The following is a 15,902-nucleotide window of genomic DNA, read 5'->3' as shown; positions in this document are numbered from 1 at the left end:
CCTACCTTTCAAAGATCCAAGAGGACATTGGGAAGAAGATCTCTTAATCAATATATCAGAAAAGGAGTGGAAGGTAGCAAAGCAGAGAATTCACTCGAGCTCCATATGTGCAAAGCATAGAATTATTCAACTAAAAATTATATATCAAGCTCATCTGTCTCACTTAAAACTGTCCAAAATGTTTCCAGGGCAAGATTCAACCTGTGAATGCTGCAACCAAACTCCTGCCTCACTGGGTCACATGTTCTGGGTCTGCACCAAACTAACATCATTTTGGACCAAAATTTTTAAGTGCCTTCCAGACAGCCTTGGGGTCACAATCCCTCCTAACCCACTAACAGCTGTATTCGGTGTTCTTCCAGACGGATTTGAATTGGAGAACGACAAGCAAACGGTGATTGCATTCACTACACTTTTGGCACGCAGACTTATTCTGTTAAATTGGAAGAATCCTAACTCTCCTCTGATAAGTCAGTGGGAAACCGATGTTATATATTATTTGAAATTGGAAAAAATCAAATTCTCAGTTAGAGGATCTGTACAAAATTTTTTCAAAACCTGGCAGGATCTGATCAATATTATTTTAGAATAAGAGAAATAACTATTACTGCATTTAATTCCCTTCTCCATCTCTTAATTACATACTGTATATATTTATTTCTCCCTTTCCTTTGCTTATTGTTGTCTTACTAAAAAGCCCTAAGCAATTCTCCTTTAGCTAAGCTCTCCTTCTCTGGGTTGGGGTCTGATTTGTCTTTAATTTGTTTGGTTATAAATTGATCTATTTGTATGAAATGATTACAATAAAAATTAATAAAAAAAAAAAATGTAAAGGCTCGGCTCTTTCTAATCTTTCCTCATAACTCATCCCCTGTAGCCCTCTAATCAGCCTAGTTGCTCTTTTCTGGACCTTCTCTAGTGCTGCTATGTCCTTTTTGTAGCCTGGAGACCAAAACTGCACACAGGACTTCAGGCGAAGCCTCACCAGTGTGTTATAAAGCTTCAGCATAACCTTCTTGGTCTTGTACTTCACACATCAAGGCGCTATATAACATAACATTCTGTTAATCTTCATAATGCTTTTGAACACTGTCTGGCAGTTGATAGTGTCAGGTCCACTGCGACTCCTAAGTCCTTCTCATAAAGGGTACTCAAGTAATGAAGAAATGTTCCCAAAACATACTCAAGTACAATACCAAAGTATTTCTACGAAAAAAACACTGACTCAAAGGCTGCATGGCAAATAGTTGTAGGTATCTCACCCACCAATGGGCAGCCATTGGCATGGTCCTATTTGTTTTTTTTTTTTTTTCTGGAGGATATACAGTGAATCTTTTTTCCTTTTCTTTCCTTCAAAGTAATTAATAGTGAGCTAACATGTATCTTAATTATTGTTGCAGAGATGCCCATTACCCATCTAATGATCCAGATGAATATGAAGACCATCCATAAATCTAAAATAAACAAATAATTAGACAACATGATTTGCAAATCTCCACGGCAAGTCTTTAACAGATTAGCTCATTTATTTTCATTAGGATTAAAGAAGTAAGATGCTGCCTAAAATCTTAAGCCAAAGGCATTTTGAGCTTAATTCTTATGATTTATGGTATCTCACTGCACAATACTATTTTTAACTTTATGGGCTAATTTGTCGTGTTGTTGTTGCAATGATGCATTCTGTGTAGGTTTATCAATTTTTGAAAATTGCTTTTTTTTTTTAACTTTTCCTTGCGTGTCTTGTTCTGCACATTTTATACATACTGAATTCACAATAGAGGAATGTGGCTTTAAACATCTAAAAAAGAAAGTTCTGTAGTATCTTGCTTTTAAGAAACTGGACCCAAACCAAGTTTAATTATGTATGCTTTGCTTGAGTCAGCTTTTCTTAAAAAGGAACACAGCTGACAGTTAAATCACCTTTCTCAGAACAAAAAAAAAATTTTTTTTTTTTTCATTTTTCTTTTTGCCTTTTTATTTGAAGAAGTGAAATCTAGATATCTCTTAGTCCTTATTTGAAGGTCAGCATTAATTTGTCTGATATGTTTTAATAACTTGAAATTTGTTAATGTGCATATCAGATGCCAGCCATTTAGACGGTGGATATCTAAATAGAGGGGCGGCACGGTGGCGCAGTGGGTAGCGCTGCTGCCTCGCAGTTGGGGGACCTGGGGACCCGGGTTCACTTCCCGGGCCCTCCCTGCGTGGAGTTTGCATGTTCTCCCCGTGTCTGCGTGGGTTTCCTCCGGGCGCTCCGGTTTCCTCCCACAGTCCAAAGACATGCTGGTTAGGTGGATTGGCGATTCTAAATTGGCCCTAGTGTGTGCTTGGTGTGTGGGTGTGTTTGTATGTGTCCTGCGGTGGGTTGGCACCCTGCCCAGGATTGGTTCCTGCCTTGTGCCCTGTGTTGGCTGGGATTGGCTCCAGCAGAACCCCGTGACCCTGTGTTCGGATTCAGCGGGTTGGAAAATGGATGGATGGATGGATATCTAAATAGAGGGGCGGCACGGTGGCGCAGTAGGTAGCGCTGCTGCCTCGCAGTTGGGAGATCTGGGGACCTGGGTTCGCTTCCCGGGTCCTCCCTGCGTGGAGTTTGCATGTTCACCCCGTGTCTGCGTGGGTTTCCTCCGGGCGCTCCGGTTTCCTCCCACAGTCCAAAGACATGCAGGTTAGGTGGATTGGCGACTCTAATTTGGCCCTAGTGTGTGTGCTTGGTGTGTGGGTGTGTTTGTGTGTGTCCTGCGGTGGGTTGGCACCCTGCCCAGGATTGGTTCCCTGCCTTGTGCCCTGTGTTGGCTGGGATTGGCTCCAGCAGACCCCTGTGACCCTGTGTTCGGATTCAGCGGGTTGGAAAATGGATGGATGGATATCTAAATAGAGCCACCTATGGGGGAAGTGAAATTTGCACAAATTATATATATATATACAGTGTTTTGCAAGACGAGCAAAAATTTTTAATAAATTTTCACTTGATAACCGAGCGAGGTCTTGCAGTACGAGTAGTATGTACTGTATACACTTTGGCTGCTGAGCGTCATGTGATCACAACTGAGCTGATGGTTCTTCTTTCTCTCTCACTGCGGGATTGTGGGCAATCGTCTCCTATTCTCCGTCTGAGTCGGCGTGCCTCACTCATATAGTCAACATCCGTACGAGCGTATAGTGTTTACTACAGCATTAGCATTGTGACAGTGTGCGCGCGCATGTGTGTGTGCGCTCGCGTGCGCGTGTGTGCTGTGATGTGCGAGTCCCCGTCTTGCACCCTAAAACACGAAGCTGAGTCTCAGTACTTTAGCAACACAAGCTTTATTCAGCTTGAAACAGCAACAGCGCGGTTATTTATACACAGACACAGCAGTCAGGCAGGGCCCTGCACATTTATAACATTCCTGGTTCCTTGTATCACCCATCGATGGCAGGCGCTTATAGCATGTCCGCGATCTTTTCGGATTCGCTTTTACGCAGAACTGCTACAGCGCTGGGAGACTGCGATTGCTTTGGGACGCTCTTCCACGTGTCGTCCCGTTGGGTGCAATCCCACAAGAGTTTAGAAACTCACTCACACCAGCCATGATTCTTTTCAAAGGTAAAGTGCAAGTTAATTTGTTTTATGTATTTTTACTTTATATTTTGTATTAATCATTTTTATATGAATAGTTTTGGGTTGTGGAACAAATCATCTGAGTTTCCATTATTTCTTATGGGGAAATTCACTTTGATATACGAGTGCTTTGGACTACGAGCACGTTTCCGGTACGAATTATGCTCACAAACCGAGGTTCCACTGTATATATATTGTGGGGAACAGCCCGGACACAGACAGGTAGACATGATTTAAGCACCACAACACGTTTATGTACACTATTTACACAGACACAACCCAGTGCCGCAGCACCAATTCCCCAAAGTCTAGGCCCTCAATACAATGCCTTTCTCTTCTGGTTCACCTCCACTCCTCTCCTCTCCTCTGAGCTCTGTCCTCTTCCACCATACTCCAGCCATCGAACGGAGGGAGGTGGCCCCTTTTATTATCACCCGGATGTGCTCCAGGTGCCTCTCGATTAACCTCCGCCGGCTCTCCCAGGTGTGGCGGAAGTACTGGCTGCACACCCGGAAGCACTCCTGGTGTCCCTGGTCTTCTTCCCCCCAGTACTTCCAGGTGTGGCGGAAGTGCTGAGGGCCAGGGCTCCATAGTCATTGGGGTGCCCCCTGACGGTGACCACGGGCCCGTATAGTGTTGAGCTTCTAAGCTCTGTTCCCGTTTTTCCCCAAAGCCACCAGGGCGGTTGCCCCCATGTGGTCTGGGGAAGGTGTAAGTCCTCCTCCAGTCCTCCTGGGCGTCCTGGCTGGGTACCACCCCTAGCTTCCTGTGACTATATATTACACACAGAAAGAAGGCATGCCGATGGGATCACCGTTATCTGGACTCCTAGCTGAACTGGTAATGCAACGATTTGAAAACATAGCTTTATCCCAGATTACACCCAAAATTTGGATACGCTATGTAGACGACACATTCGTCATATTAAGAAAGAACCAGCTGAATGAATTCTTAAATCATATTAACACAATATTCCCTGCAATCCAGTTCACAATGGAAAAAGAAAATAATCGACACATCAATTTCCTGGACATTTACATCAAAAGAAATAGTGACGCCACCCTGACCACAAGTGTTTACCGCAAACAATGCCACGCAGACAAGATTCTACACTTCGCCAGCAATCACCCAGTATCTCATAAACGGAGCTGCGTGAAAACCCTATTTAAATGAGTCCACACGCATTGTAATACCAAGGAAACAAAAATTAATGAGAGACGCTATCTGTTTCAACTTTTCACCTCGAACGGATACTCAAAATCATTCATTAATCGGAGTCTACATAGCAGGCGCCAAAGGAATCAGCATACAAGCGACGTAAATCAGAACCCCCACCCCACCTGGCATTCACTCCCGTACCACCATAATGTGTCAGAAGGCACGGCACGCACCCTGACCAAGTGGGGCATCAAAATAGCACATAAACCCACCAACAATCTGCGCACGGTCCTGTTTAATGCTAAAAACAAGAAATCGACAGCCGAAACACGAAACGCAGTTTATAGTATTCCATGCAATTCTTGCTCAGCTGTATACATAGGACAAACGTCAAAAAAAATCTCAACACGTGTACAGGAACATCGCAACGCCATCAGAAGAAAGGACGCACTATCTTTGATATATGCACATACTAAATCGACAGGACACACATTCAACTGGGACAACGTGAAAGTAAAATTTAAGGCCAGTACAAAAAGAGTCTTGGCTATCAGATGAAAATGCCATCAACAGACACTTGGACATAAACCCAGCATATGCTAACTTAAGAAGGACATATGCACTTTAATTTAACGATACACCCCCCCCCCCCCTTTGATCATACGGACTTAGTCACCTCCACCCACCCCCCACTGAATGTGTTGCTATATATTGCCTTTGATTCTTGTAAGTCTAAGCATTATCCTCTGATGAAGACCCTTGACAGAGGTTGAAAGCTCAGGAATAAAACTATTTTATGATACGTGATTCGTTTTTTCTCCCTTTGTGGATCTCCAACTGCAAATATGCAAACCGTATCACAGACCTTCTCTTCCATATATATATATATATATATATATATATATATATATATATATATATATATATATATATATATAGGGTCCTCCCTGCGTGGAGTTTGCATGTTCTCCCCGTGTCTGCGTGGGTTTCCTCCGGGCGCTCCGGTTTCCTCCCACAGTCCGAAGACATGCAGGTTAGGTGGATTGGCGATTCTAAATTGGCCCTAGTGTGTGCTTGGTGTGTGGGTGTGTTTGTGTGTGTCCTGCGGTGGGTTGGCACCCTGCCCAGGATTGGTTCCTGCCTTGTGCCCTGTGTTGGCTGGGATTGGCTCCAGCAGACCCCCGTGACCCTGTGTTCGGATTCAGCGGGTTGGAAAATGGATGGATGGATGGATATATATATATATATATATATATATATATATATATATATATATATATATATATATATATATATACAGTTAGGTCCATAAATATTTGGACAGAGACAACTTTTTTCTAATTTTGGTTCAGTACATCACCACAATGAATTTTAAATGAAACAACTCAGATGCAGTTGAAGTGCAGACTTTCAGCTTTAAATCAGTGGGGTGAACAAAATGATTGCATAAAAATGTGAAGCAACTAAAGCATTTTTTTAACACAATCCCTTCATTTTTACATAATCATTTACATTTATTATCAAAATGTAATTCATTACATTTACATAGAGTGTCACAAGAATGGACAGAAGACATAAAAAGATTTGGGGCAGCCACCCGTATATTATGCCCTGGCTGCAAAAAGGATTGGATTTTGTGGAGTTGTGTCTGTTTAAAGTCCAAAGCAGAACCGATAACATGAGGTAAAGAAGGTGGCTTTAAAGGTCTGGACAGGAAATGATGTCATCCTGGAAGGCGGAACCAGAAGTGACGTCATCATGTGAAATTACGTTGTGTGGGCTGGAAGTGACATCATCTTGTAGGGTAGAACCTGAAGTTACGTCATCACTGCCAACTGAACCGGAAGTTATGTCTTCTGGGCAGGAAGTGACATCATCAAGGGTGCCAGTACCCTGTTGAATTTTCCATGAATGGTCTGCAGATGATTGAAAGATAAAGTCAGTCCACCTCGCCACCCCCTGGTCAGACATGGTATTGTCACTATTCGAGCCCTTAAACTGCCTCCCATGTGCACGCATGTGCTAATTTGTGGTATAGAAAAAAATACAGTCAACCCTTGATATACGACCGGCCTGACATGCGAACAACTTGATTTACGACCAAAATTTTTATTTTGATTTACGACCAACATCTTGCATTACGACCTGAATATGGTCACATGTATCCGCTTGCGCGATTGTAAACAAACAGCCTAGAGCGTTCGTAAGCGTCAGTCGGAGCCCAGATACATGTGTTTGTGGACGTAATTTCGGTCAGTGCAGTGATTTATCTATATATATAATTCACTAAGACCATGGCAAGCAAGATGCATAATTGCTAAGGAAGGAGGAGAAGGTAACGAAGGTAAAGAAAGCGATCACAATCGAAACGAAGAAGGAAATTGTGCGGAAATATGAGAGTGGTGTTCGTGTGACCGATCTCGCTAATATGTACAGCATGTCAAAATCCACCATCTCGACAATTTTACAAAGCAAAGATTTGCATAAGGAGGCTCCTTCTAAACAATAACCACCTTCCGTTTCATTCTCCTCCTCCTCCCTTCCTGCAAGCCAAAGATGTCAAATTAAATAGTGAGTACAGTATGAAATTGTTGTTTCTGGTAGGCTAGGTACTTTTTATAACTTTTTGGTTAGTACATTAGAAAAATTATTTGTGTTTTGGTAAATTATGCACATTATACAACCCTTTTTTTATTATGAAAAGGTTAAGTAAGTGTTGGGTGGCGCAGTGGTAGCGCTGCTGCCTCGCAGTTGGGAGACCTGGGGACCTGGGTTCGCTTCCTGGGTCCTCCCTGTGTGGAGTTTGCATGTTCTCCCCGTGTCTGCGTGGGTTTCCTCCCACAGTCCAAAGACATGCAGGTTAGGTGGATTGGCGATTCTAAATTGGCCGCTGGGTGTGTTTGTGTGTGTCCTGCGGTGGGTTGGCACCCTGCCCGGGATTGGTTCCTGCCTTGTGCCCTGTGTTGGCTGGGATTGGCTCCAGCAGACCCCCATGACCCTGTGTTCGGATTCAGCGGGTTGGAAAATGGATGGATGGATAAGTAAGTGTTGCTGTGGGAGGTTCGGAACACATTATGGGTATTTCCATTATTTCTTATGGGAAAAATAGTCTTGACTTACAACCAACTTGAGTTACAACCAGCCCTCACGAACGAATTAAGTTCGTAAGTCAAGAGTCCACTGTATATACAAAATATACATTAAAAAATTCCTTTACATTGAGAAACTTTTTAATCTCTCCCTTCATCTTCTGTAATGGCAGATATTCTCCCCCTACTCTCACTCTTTTTCCTTTCATCTGCCCTGGCTTTGTTCCTTCCTTTATATGTTACCTGCTCTTTCCTTTCGAGCTGCACCCCTAGTGAAGACTATTCAGCCAAAATGTTGTGTCTTTAACTTTCTTTCCTTTACAGTATCACCTTTAATATTTTTTTTTAAATTTGCAGATGCACAGTGACACAGCCCCTCACTAATTCCATAGTTTGATTTTTGTGTAAATATAAAACAAATTTAAAACAAGCCTTAAAATGATGAATCCCCAAATCTAGGGACTTAACCTGGCCTTTTTGAGTCTGTTTTAATGATTCTCAACCCCATATTCAAAGCATTTTCTTTTTTTTTTTCCAGGTTGTTATTCTGTATTTTCAGCCAAGCATATTTCGATGTATTCTTCTAAGATGGGTTCGTCTGCTGGGATTTGCCACTGTTTACGGGACTGTGACTCTCAAGCTGTACAGGTACGTCATCGTCTATCTTTTCCTATAAGGCCTGCAGGGAGTGCTCTAATGGAGTGTAGTTTAATCTAGCAGTCTGCATTTGAAATTCTGCAGCTGCTCAAGCACAAAATGGAAAGTGTATTTCAGTTAATTATTCAGAATTTTCTGTTTCCCTAACATGTTCTTAGGCTGGCAGCTGAGCTCTTTGGTGACTCCATTATATAATCACATCACATTGGCCGATATGAGGTCATTTTTTTTTTAAGATGACCTATGATCTGTGTGGATGACTCCATTTGGTTTCATTTTTAAAGGACCAACACAGCCGGCATTATTTACGACTTTAACCCAGTGGTGCTCTGCTGCACTAATTGCAGGTTCTGCCTCAGACATTCTCTTAATCAGAGGATACATTTTTGGAAGTGACCTGCAAGTTGTCTCTTCTCACGACTCCTTTATATTGTTGTACACAGACAACTGTTTGTCAATTACAGCCATGTTTGTAGATGACTTAGGAAGGAGGGAACACTGTGCTTGAATCTTTGTTTTTGACCCCACCTAGGTGTTCTGAGGGAAATAAATGAAAATGTAATCTTTTTCTTCCTCTACTTCTTCTTCTTCTTCTTTTGGCTGCCCCCATCAGGGGTTGCCACAATGGATTATCTTTTTCCATATCTTCCTGCCCTCTGTATCTGGCTCCATTACACCCACCACCTTCATGTCCTCTCTCACCACATCCATAAACCTCCTGTTAGGCCTTCCACTTACCTGGCAGCTCCACCCTTAGCACCCTTCTCCCAATATACCCAGCATCTCTCCTCTGCACATGTCCAGACCAACGCAATCTCGCCTCTCTGGCTTTGTCTACAAAATATCCAACCTGAACTGACCCTCTAATGTTCTCATTTCTAATTCTGATCATCCTCATCACACTCAATGCAAATCCTAACACCTTTATCTCTACCACCTCCAGCTCTGTCTCCTGTTTTTTGGTCAGTGCTGCCATCTCCAACCCATATAACATGGCTGGTCTCATTATCATTGTGTAGACCTTCCCTTTCACACTCTCCACCACTCCACCCTTCCTGCACTTTCTTCTTCACTTCTCTTCCACAATCTCTATTACTCTGTATTGTTGATCCCAAGTATTTAAACTCATCCATCTTCGCCAACTCCACTCCCTACGTCATCACCATTCCTCTGACTTCCCTCTTAGATATTCTGTCTTGTTCCTACTGACCTTCATTCATCTCCTCTCTAGAGCATATCTCCACCTCAAAAGGGATTCCTCAACCTGCTCCTTCCTCTCACTACAGATCACAATGTCAGCCACAAACATCACAGTCCAAGGGGACTCTTGTCTAATCTCGTCTGTCAACCTGTCCATCATCATTGCGACAGGGGAGGCACAAACCTAGTGTGTTTCTTCATGCAGTTTCCAACCCCAGATAAATGGGGAGGGTTAGGTAGGGAATGGCATCCTGTGTAAAATTTTGCCAGATCGACATGTGGAAGACGTAATGTGAGGTAGAAACTAAGCATATCAAAGAAAGAAATTTGTCCTCAACAAGGACCTCTTTGAGCCAGGAATCAGGCAGGAGGAAACTTGTTCCTCGCATCCTTTATTATCTCTTCAACAAATGCTTGAACATGGAGCACTTCTGTTACAGCAGTCTACTAAGCGACTATGCCCTGGGCAGAGGTTGTCAGCAAATGATCAAAGAATAAGTGCAGAGGTCTATATTGGTAATGGACTGAATTTACATAACAGTGCTGAATTTCTGCATTCACATCATCTGACATTTTCATCTGATTGGTTTGTTGGTTTCCACAGTCCATCAGTTGATTATTTCATTAGCTTACATCCCTAAAGAACATATCTAAATGAAAGTCTCATTTCACTCTATTTTTGGTCCTTACAATACTTTCCAATACTTCTTGATTTCCTGTGTGCCTGGCATCTGTCAAGTCTTACTGGGTAAATGACAGTCACCCAACTTCTTAAACCTTCACCCAGAACCTTCTCGTTCCTTTTTGTTCACTTGACCTTTATCTGGTCTCTTTGATATTCTTGAACAAGTTTCTGACATTTATTAACCCTTTCTGCTACCTCTAAGATAGATGCTATATTTTTCATATGAAAAGCATACCAGGCACTTCATACACAATAACTAAAACTGCTCAAAAATATCTGAAACATGAATAAGATACAAGACAAACATGAAGATATCTGAAAAATCCTGCAGGCTGTCTTTACTGATATGGACTGGGTAATATGTTAGGAACGAAAGGATGCCACATTGTTTGATGGAAATGAAAATGATCAACATACAGAGGGCTGAATTCAATGACACCCCAAAAATCAAAGTGAAAAATGATACGGCAGGCAGGCGAGTCCATTTGACTGAAATTTCATTGCAGCAACTCCAAATCGTACTCAGTAGTTTGTATGGCCAATCCCCCTCCATTGTGCTTGTATGCATGCCTGGCAACATCCTAATGAGACGACGGATGGTGTCCTGGGGGATCTCCTCCCAGATCTGGACCAGGGCATCACTGAGCTCCTGGACAGTCTGAGGTGCAATCTGGCGGCGTCGGATGGACCCAAACATAATGTCCCAGAGTTGTTCTGTTAGATTTAGGTCAGGTGAGTGTGGGAGCCAGTCAATGGTGTCAATTCCTCCAGGAACTGCCTGCATACTCTCACCACATGAGGCCGGGCATTGCTGTGCACCAGGAGTAACCCAGGACCCACCGCACCAGCATAGGATCTGACAATGGGTCCAAGGATTTCATCCCGATACCTAATGGCAGTCAAGGTGCCGTTGTCTAGCCTGTAGAGGTCTATGCCTCCCTCCATGGATATGCCTCCCCAGACCATCACTGACCCACCACCGATATGGTCATGCTGAACGATGTTACAGGCAGCATAACGTTCTCCATGGCTTCTCCAGTGCCTTTCACGTCTGTCACATGTGCTCAGGGTGAACCTGCTCTCATCTGTGAAAAGCACAAGGCACCAGTGGTGGACCTGCCAATTCTGATATTCTATGGCAAATGCCAATCGAGCTCCACGGTGCCAGGGAGGCAGTGAGCACAGGGCCCACTAGAGAATGTCAGGCCCTCAGGCCACCCTTATGAAGTCTGTTTCTGATTGTTTGGTCAGAGACATTCACACCAATGGCCGGCCTGCTGGAGGTCATTTTGTAGGCTCTGCCAGTGCTCATCCTGTTCCTCCTTGCCCAAAGGAGCAGATACCGGTCAGTTCTGCTGATGGGTTAAGGGTCTTCTACAAGGAACCCTGTCCAGCTCTCCTAGAATAACTGCCTGTCTCCTGGAATCTCCTCCATGCCCTTGAGACTGTGCTGGGAGAAACAGCAAACCTTCTGGAAATGGGAGGCAGATATTAATGTGCCATCCTTGAGAAGTTTGACTACCTGTGCCACCTCTGTATGGTCCGGGTATCGCCTCATGCTACCAGTAGTGACACTGACCATAGCTAAATGCAAAAACAGATGAGGAGAGGAGAAATGTCAATGGCCTCCACCAGTTACACCATTCCATTCCTATTTTGGGGGTCATCTCATTGTTGCCCTTCTAGTGCACCAAAGCAGCTGAAACTAATTAACAAGCCCCTCTGCTACTTAACAGACCAGAATGGACTACATAGGGCGGAGTGGTGGCTCTGAGGCTAAGGATCTGTGCTGGTTGCTGGTTCGAATCCCCGTCACTGCCGAAAGAGATCCTACTCTGCTGGCCCCTTGAGCAAGGCCCTTAACCTTCAATTGCTCCAGGGGCGCTGTACAATGGCTGACCCTGTGCTCTGACCCCAAGGGGTATGCGGAAACTAACAAATTCCTAATACGAGAAATTGTATAAGGCGGAATAAAGATCAAAAGCTCAGAAGTTTCATTGACTTGATGCTATACTCTGATTAAAAAGTGTCCCTTTAATTTTTTTGAGCAGTATATATTACCCCTAAATAACTATGTGACCCCTAAGTTTCATTTTTTTTCCACAAATGTCAAAGCTTAGGAATCACCTAAGCTTGAATAGGCACTATATAAGAACAGCAAACAGTACAAGAGTCTGCAGTAAGTCCAGGTGGGGTAACCAGTCGGGGGTCCATGATATGGCCGGTAAGATATCACATAAAGCTTCATAGTGCAACAGTAGCTGCATGATAAAAAGGCAAAATAATTGCGATCAAATGCAAGGACAAGCAAGACATTTGCCCCCTAATCGCCATTCACAATTCGGCAACTGTCAATGTACATGTCAGGGAAATGTGGAAGTCACTAAGCCTTCTGCTGTGGTAACCTACAATAACAAAAGGAGCACATCAATCATGCAGGTCAGGCACTGACATTCTACCCTCTTATGAGCAAGCAAGAGAAAAACTATAAAAAGACTGAAAAGAAATAAAATGCTTCTACTGTTGGGAGCGCAACATCAGTCTTTGCATTGGTGACGTCTCACACAAAGCGCGTGTATTAAATCTGCATCAGTACAGCAGTGGACATTAGACAGACCTTTCCAAATGTATTTAAGCTTTTTGCATTTACTGTACACGTTTCTGTTACTCGGTATAACATTTTTCTTTTTAAACAAATCAATGTTTTTGGTTCGTTTTTCCAGGCGTAAACATAACACTAAGGAGGCTACATTCCAAAATCTTGCTGTGCAACCACATCATTTACAGTAGCTCATGCTCCAAAGGGCTCTTATATTTCCCATAGGTGATTAAAAAGTTTTAGAACACCTCCGGATTTTCAGTTTTCATGGAAATGCACACAGTTTGTTTTGTAAAATGGCAAAACAATGACAAATGAAAAAGTTTTATTCAAATTTTTGATTCATCAAAGTAGCCAGGGCGGCACGGTGGCGCAGTGGTAGCGCTGCTGCCTCGCAGTTAGGAGACCTGGGTTTGCTTCCCGGGTCCTCCCTGCGTGGAGTTTGCATGTTCTCCCCGTGTCTGCGTGGGTTTCCTCCCACAGTCCAAAGACATGCAGGTTAGGTGGATTGGCGATTCTTAATTGGCCCTAGTGTGTGCTTGGTATGTGGGTGTGTTTGTGTGTATCCTGCTGTGGGTTGGCACCCTGCCTAGGATTGGTTCCTGCCTTGTGCCCTGTGTTGGCTGGGATTGGCTCCAGCGGACCCCCGTGACCCTGTGTTCAGATTCAGCGGGTTGGAATATGGATGGATGGATGGAAAGTAGCCGACTTCACTTGCTGATGTAACATCCAAACTGTGATTCAGAATGCCAGTCACTCTGTGCCATTCACCATCTCTGCTTCCAGCAAAAGAACTCCAGACCGTCACATGTCCTCGTCCTCCATGTTTGACAGTTGGTTTCACACACTTAGGAACCATCCTGTCACCAACTCGATGGCGTACAAACACCGTGTGTGACGAACCAAAAATTTCAAATTTGGATTCATCGCTCCATAAGGCTTTCTTCCAGTCTGCAGTCGTCCACAGCTGCTATTTCAAGGCCCTTTTTCTATCCTTTAAGGTATGGCTTTCTAACTGCCACTCTCTCTGTCAAACCTGCAGTACAAAGTCTCCTCTTCACAGTAGAAACTGACAGTTGCTTTTTTTCGGCCACCGTTAAGCTGTGCTTGAAGCTGTTGTGCTGTGACACATCTATCATGCAAGCTGGCGGCCCATTGGCATTAAAATGGGTTGTACTGAAGAGCTCAGTGACTGTAAACGTGGCACTGTCATAGGATGCCACAAGGCAGTATGTGAAATTTCTGCTCCGCTAGATCTTCACCAGTCAAATATAGGTGCTAATACTGTGAAACAGAAGCATCAAGGAGCAGCAACATCTCAGCCATGAAGTACCAGAACTCACAGAGTGGAGCCGGCAAGTGTTGATGTGCATAGTGTGCAAAAATTGCGTATGATGTGTTGCATCACTCACAACAGAGGTCCAAACCTCCTCTGGAAGCAACATCAGCACAAAAACTTTGTGTCTGGGTCTTCATGAAATGGGTTTCCCTGGCCGAGCAGCTGCACACAACCCTAAGAGCACTATGCGCAATGCCAAGCATCACCTAGAATGGTATAAAGCATGGTGACATTGGACTTCGGGGCAGTGGAAATGTGTTGTCTGGAGTGATGAATCGCTCTTCACTATCTTGAGGGTTAATGCTCGCATCTGGGTTTGGCAGATGCCAGGTGAACCTACCCGGAGGCAATGCAGCAATCCTGGCATTGCACCACCATGCCTACCTGTCAACTACATATTAATGCCAGTTGTTTTAGAATGAGACAAGGGGGGCTCCGCCCCCTGCTTGCTTCGTTCGCCTACCCCCGGCGTTGGGTATCCTGAAATACATTAGTCAAGCTTGTCCGTCTTGGAGCCGTGCCCGCTCTGTTTGCGGCATTTTAGACGCGCGTTGTAGGCGCCTGCGTTCATTGATTTTATCCAGCCGGGCTCGTGTTTGTATATCCGTCAGTCGAGCTCATTCGTTTTGAACCCGTGCCTGCTTTGCTTCCGCAGTTTCAGACGCGCATCGTAGGCGCCTGTGTTCATTGATCTTATTTAGGTGGGCTTGTGTTTGTATCGTTGAGCTGTATTGTGTTTGAATTCGGTGTAAAGTGTTCAGCGGTTTGTACAATCCCAAGCAGCACATTACTCCTAACTTCACCCCGCAGTAGTGCCACTCACAATATGGCGGTGACGCCTGCGCCCTTCGTACTATCTTTGTGGACCTGTGGGGCCACCGTAGCCTCTTCCGTTTGAATCCGGGCTGCAGCGCAGAATCCTCTTTTTGGCGTGGCTGTGTCGGTAGTCGTTAGCTATGGGTGGCTTGTTGCTTCATTTCTCATTCACGTCAGTTGAGCTGTTTCGTTTTTGGGCCGTGAGTCCTTCGTTCGTGGTGGATACGACTTTGATTGCGGTTCATGAGACGTGCGCTGTACACGCCTGCGCAGTACATCTCATGGTCCCATCGCCGTGTACCTGCGTCCATGCCATCCGGTTTAGTTAGTAAACCTGCGTCCATGCCATCCGGTTTACCATTCTCGGTTAGTAATATGGATGTCCATTAAGCTTGTATAGGTGTGATGGCCAGGTATCCACAAATTTTTGGCCTTCTAGTGTTGGTATATTATCCATCCATCCATTTTCCAACCCGAACAATGAATCCGAACAAAGGGTCACGGGGGTCTCTACTGGAGCCAATCCCAGCTAATACAGGGCACAAGGCAGGAACCAATCCCAGGCAGGGCGCCAACCTGCCCCAGGATACACACACATCCTCACACCAAGCACACACTAGAGCCAATTTAGAATCGCCAATCCACCTAACTTGCATGTCTTTGGACTGTGGGAGGAAACCCATGCAGACACGGGGAGAACATGCAAACTCCACGCATGGTGGACCAGGAAGTGAACCCAGGTCTCCTTACTGCGAGGC

The 15,902-nt window shown here is 44.4% G+C and overlaps 2 protein-coding genes across 2 annotated transcripts in view; one reads left to right on the top strand and one right to left on the bottom strand.

Moving 5' to 3' along the window:
* LOC114653822 (aerolysin-like protein) overlaps window positions 1-15,902 on the bottom strand; it is a 989,661-nt gene that overhangs the window by 450,478 nt on the left and 523,281 nt on the right. The gene's annotated exons all lie outside the window — the stretch shown is intronic.
* gpr158a (G protein-coupled receptor 158a) overlaps window positions 1-15,902 on the top strand; it is a 499,884-nt gene that overhangs the window by 442,369 nt on the left and 41,613 nt on the right. The window contains exon 6 of the mRNA XM_051928950.1: window positions 8,387-8,496. Coding sequence (XP_051784910.1) covers window positions 8,387-8,496 — 110 coding nt within the window. The remainder of the gene's footprint in view (window positions 1-8,386; window positions 8,497-15,902) is intronic.

The sequence above is a fragment of the Erpetoichthys calabaricus genome, chromosome 6 (genome assembly GCF_900747795.2).
Source record: "Erpetoichthys calabaricus chromosome 6, fErpCal1.3, whole genome shotgun sequence".
Lineage (NCBI taxonomy): Eukaryota > Metazoa > Chordata > Cladistia > Polypteriformes > Polypteridae > Erpetoichthys > Erpetoichthys calabaricus.
This window is presented reverse-complemented; position numbering and strand designations above follow the sequence as displayed.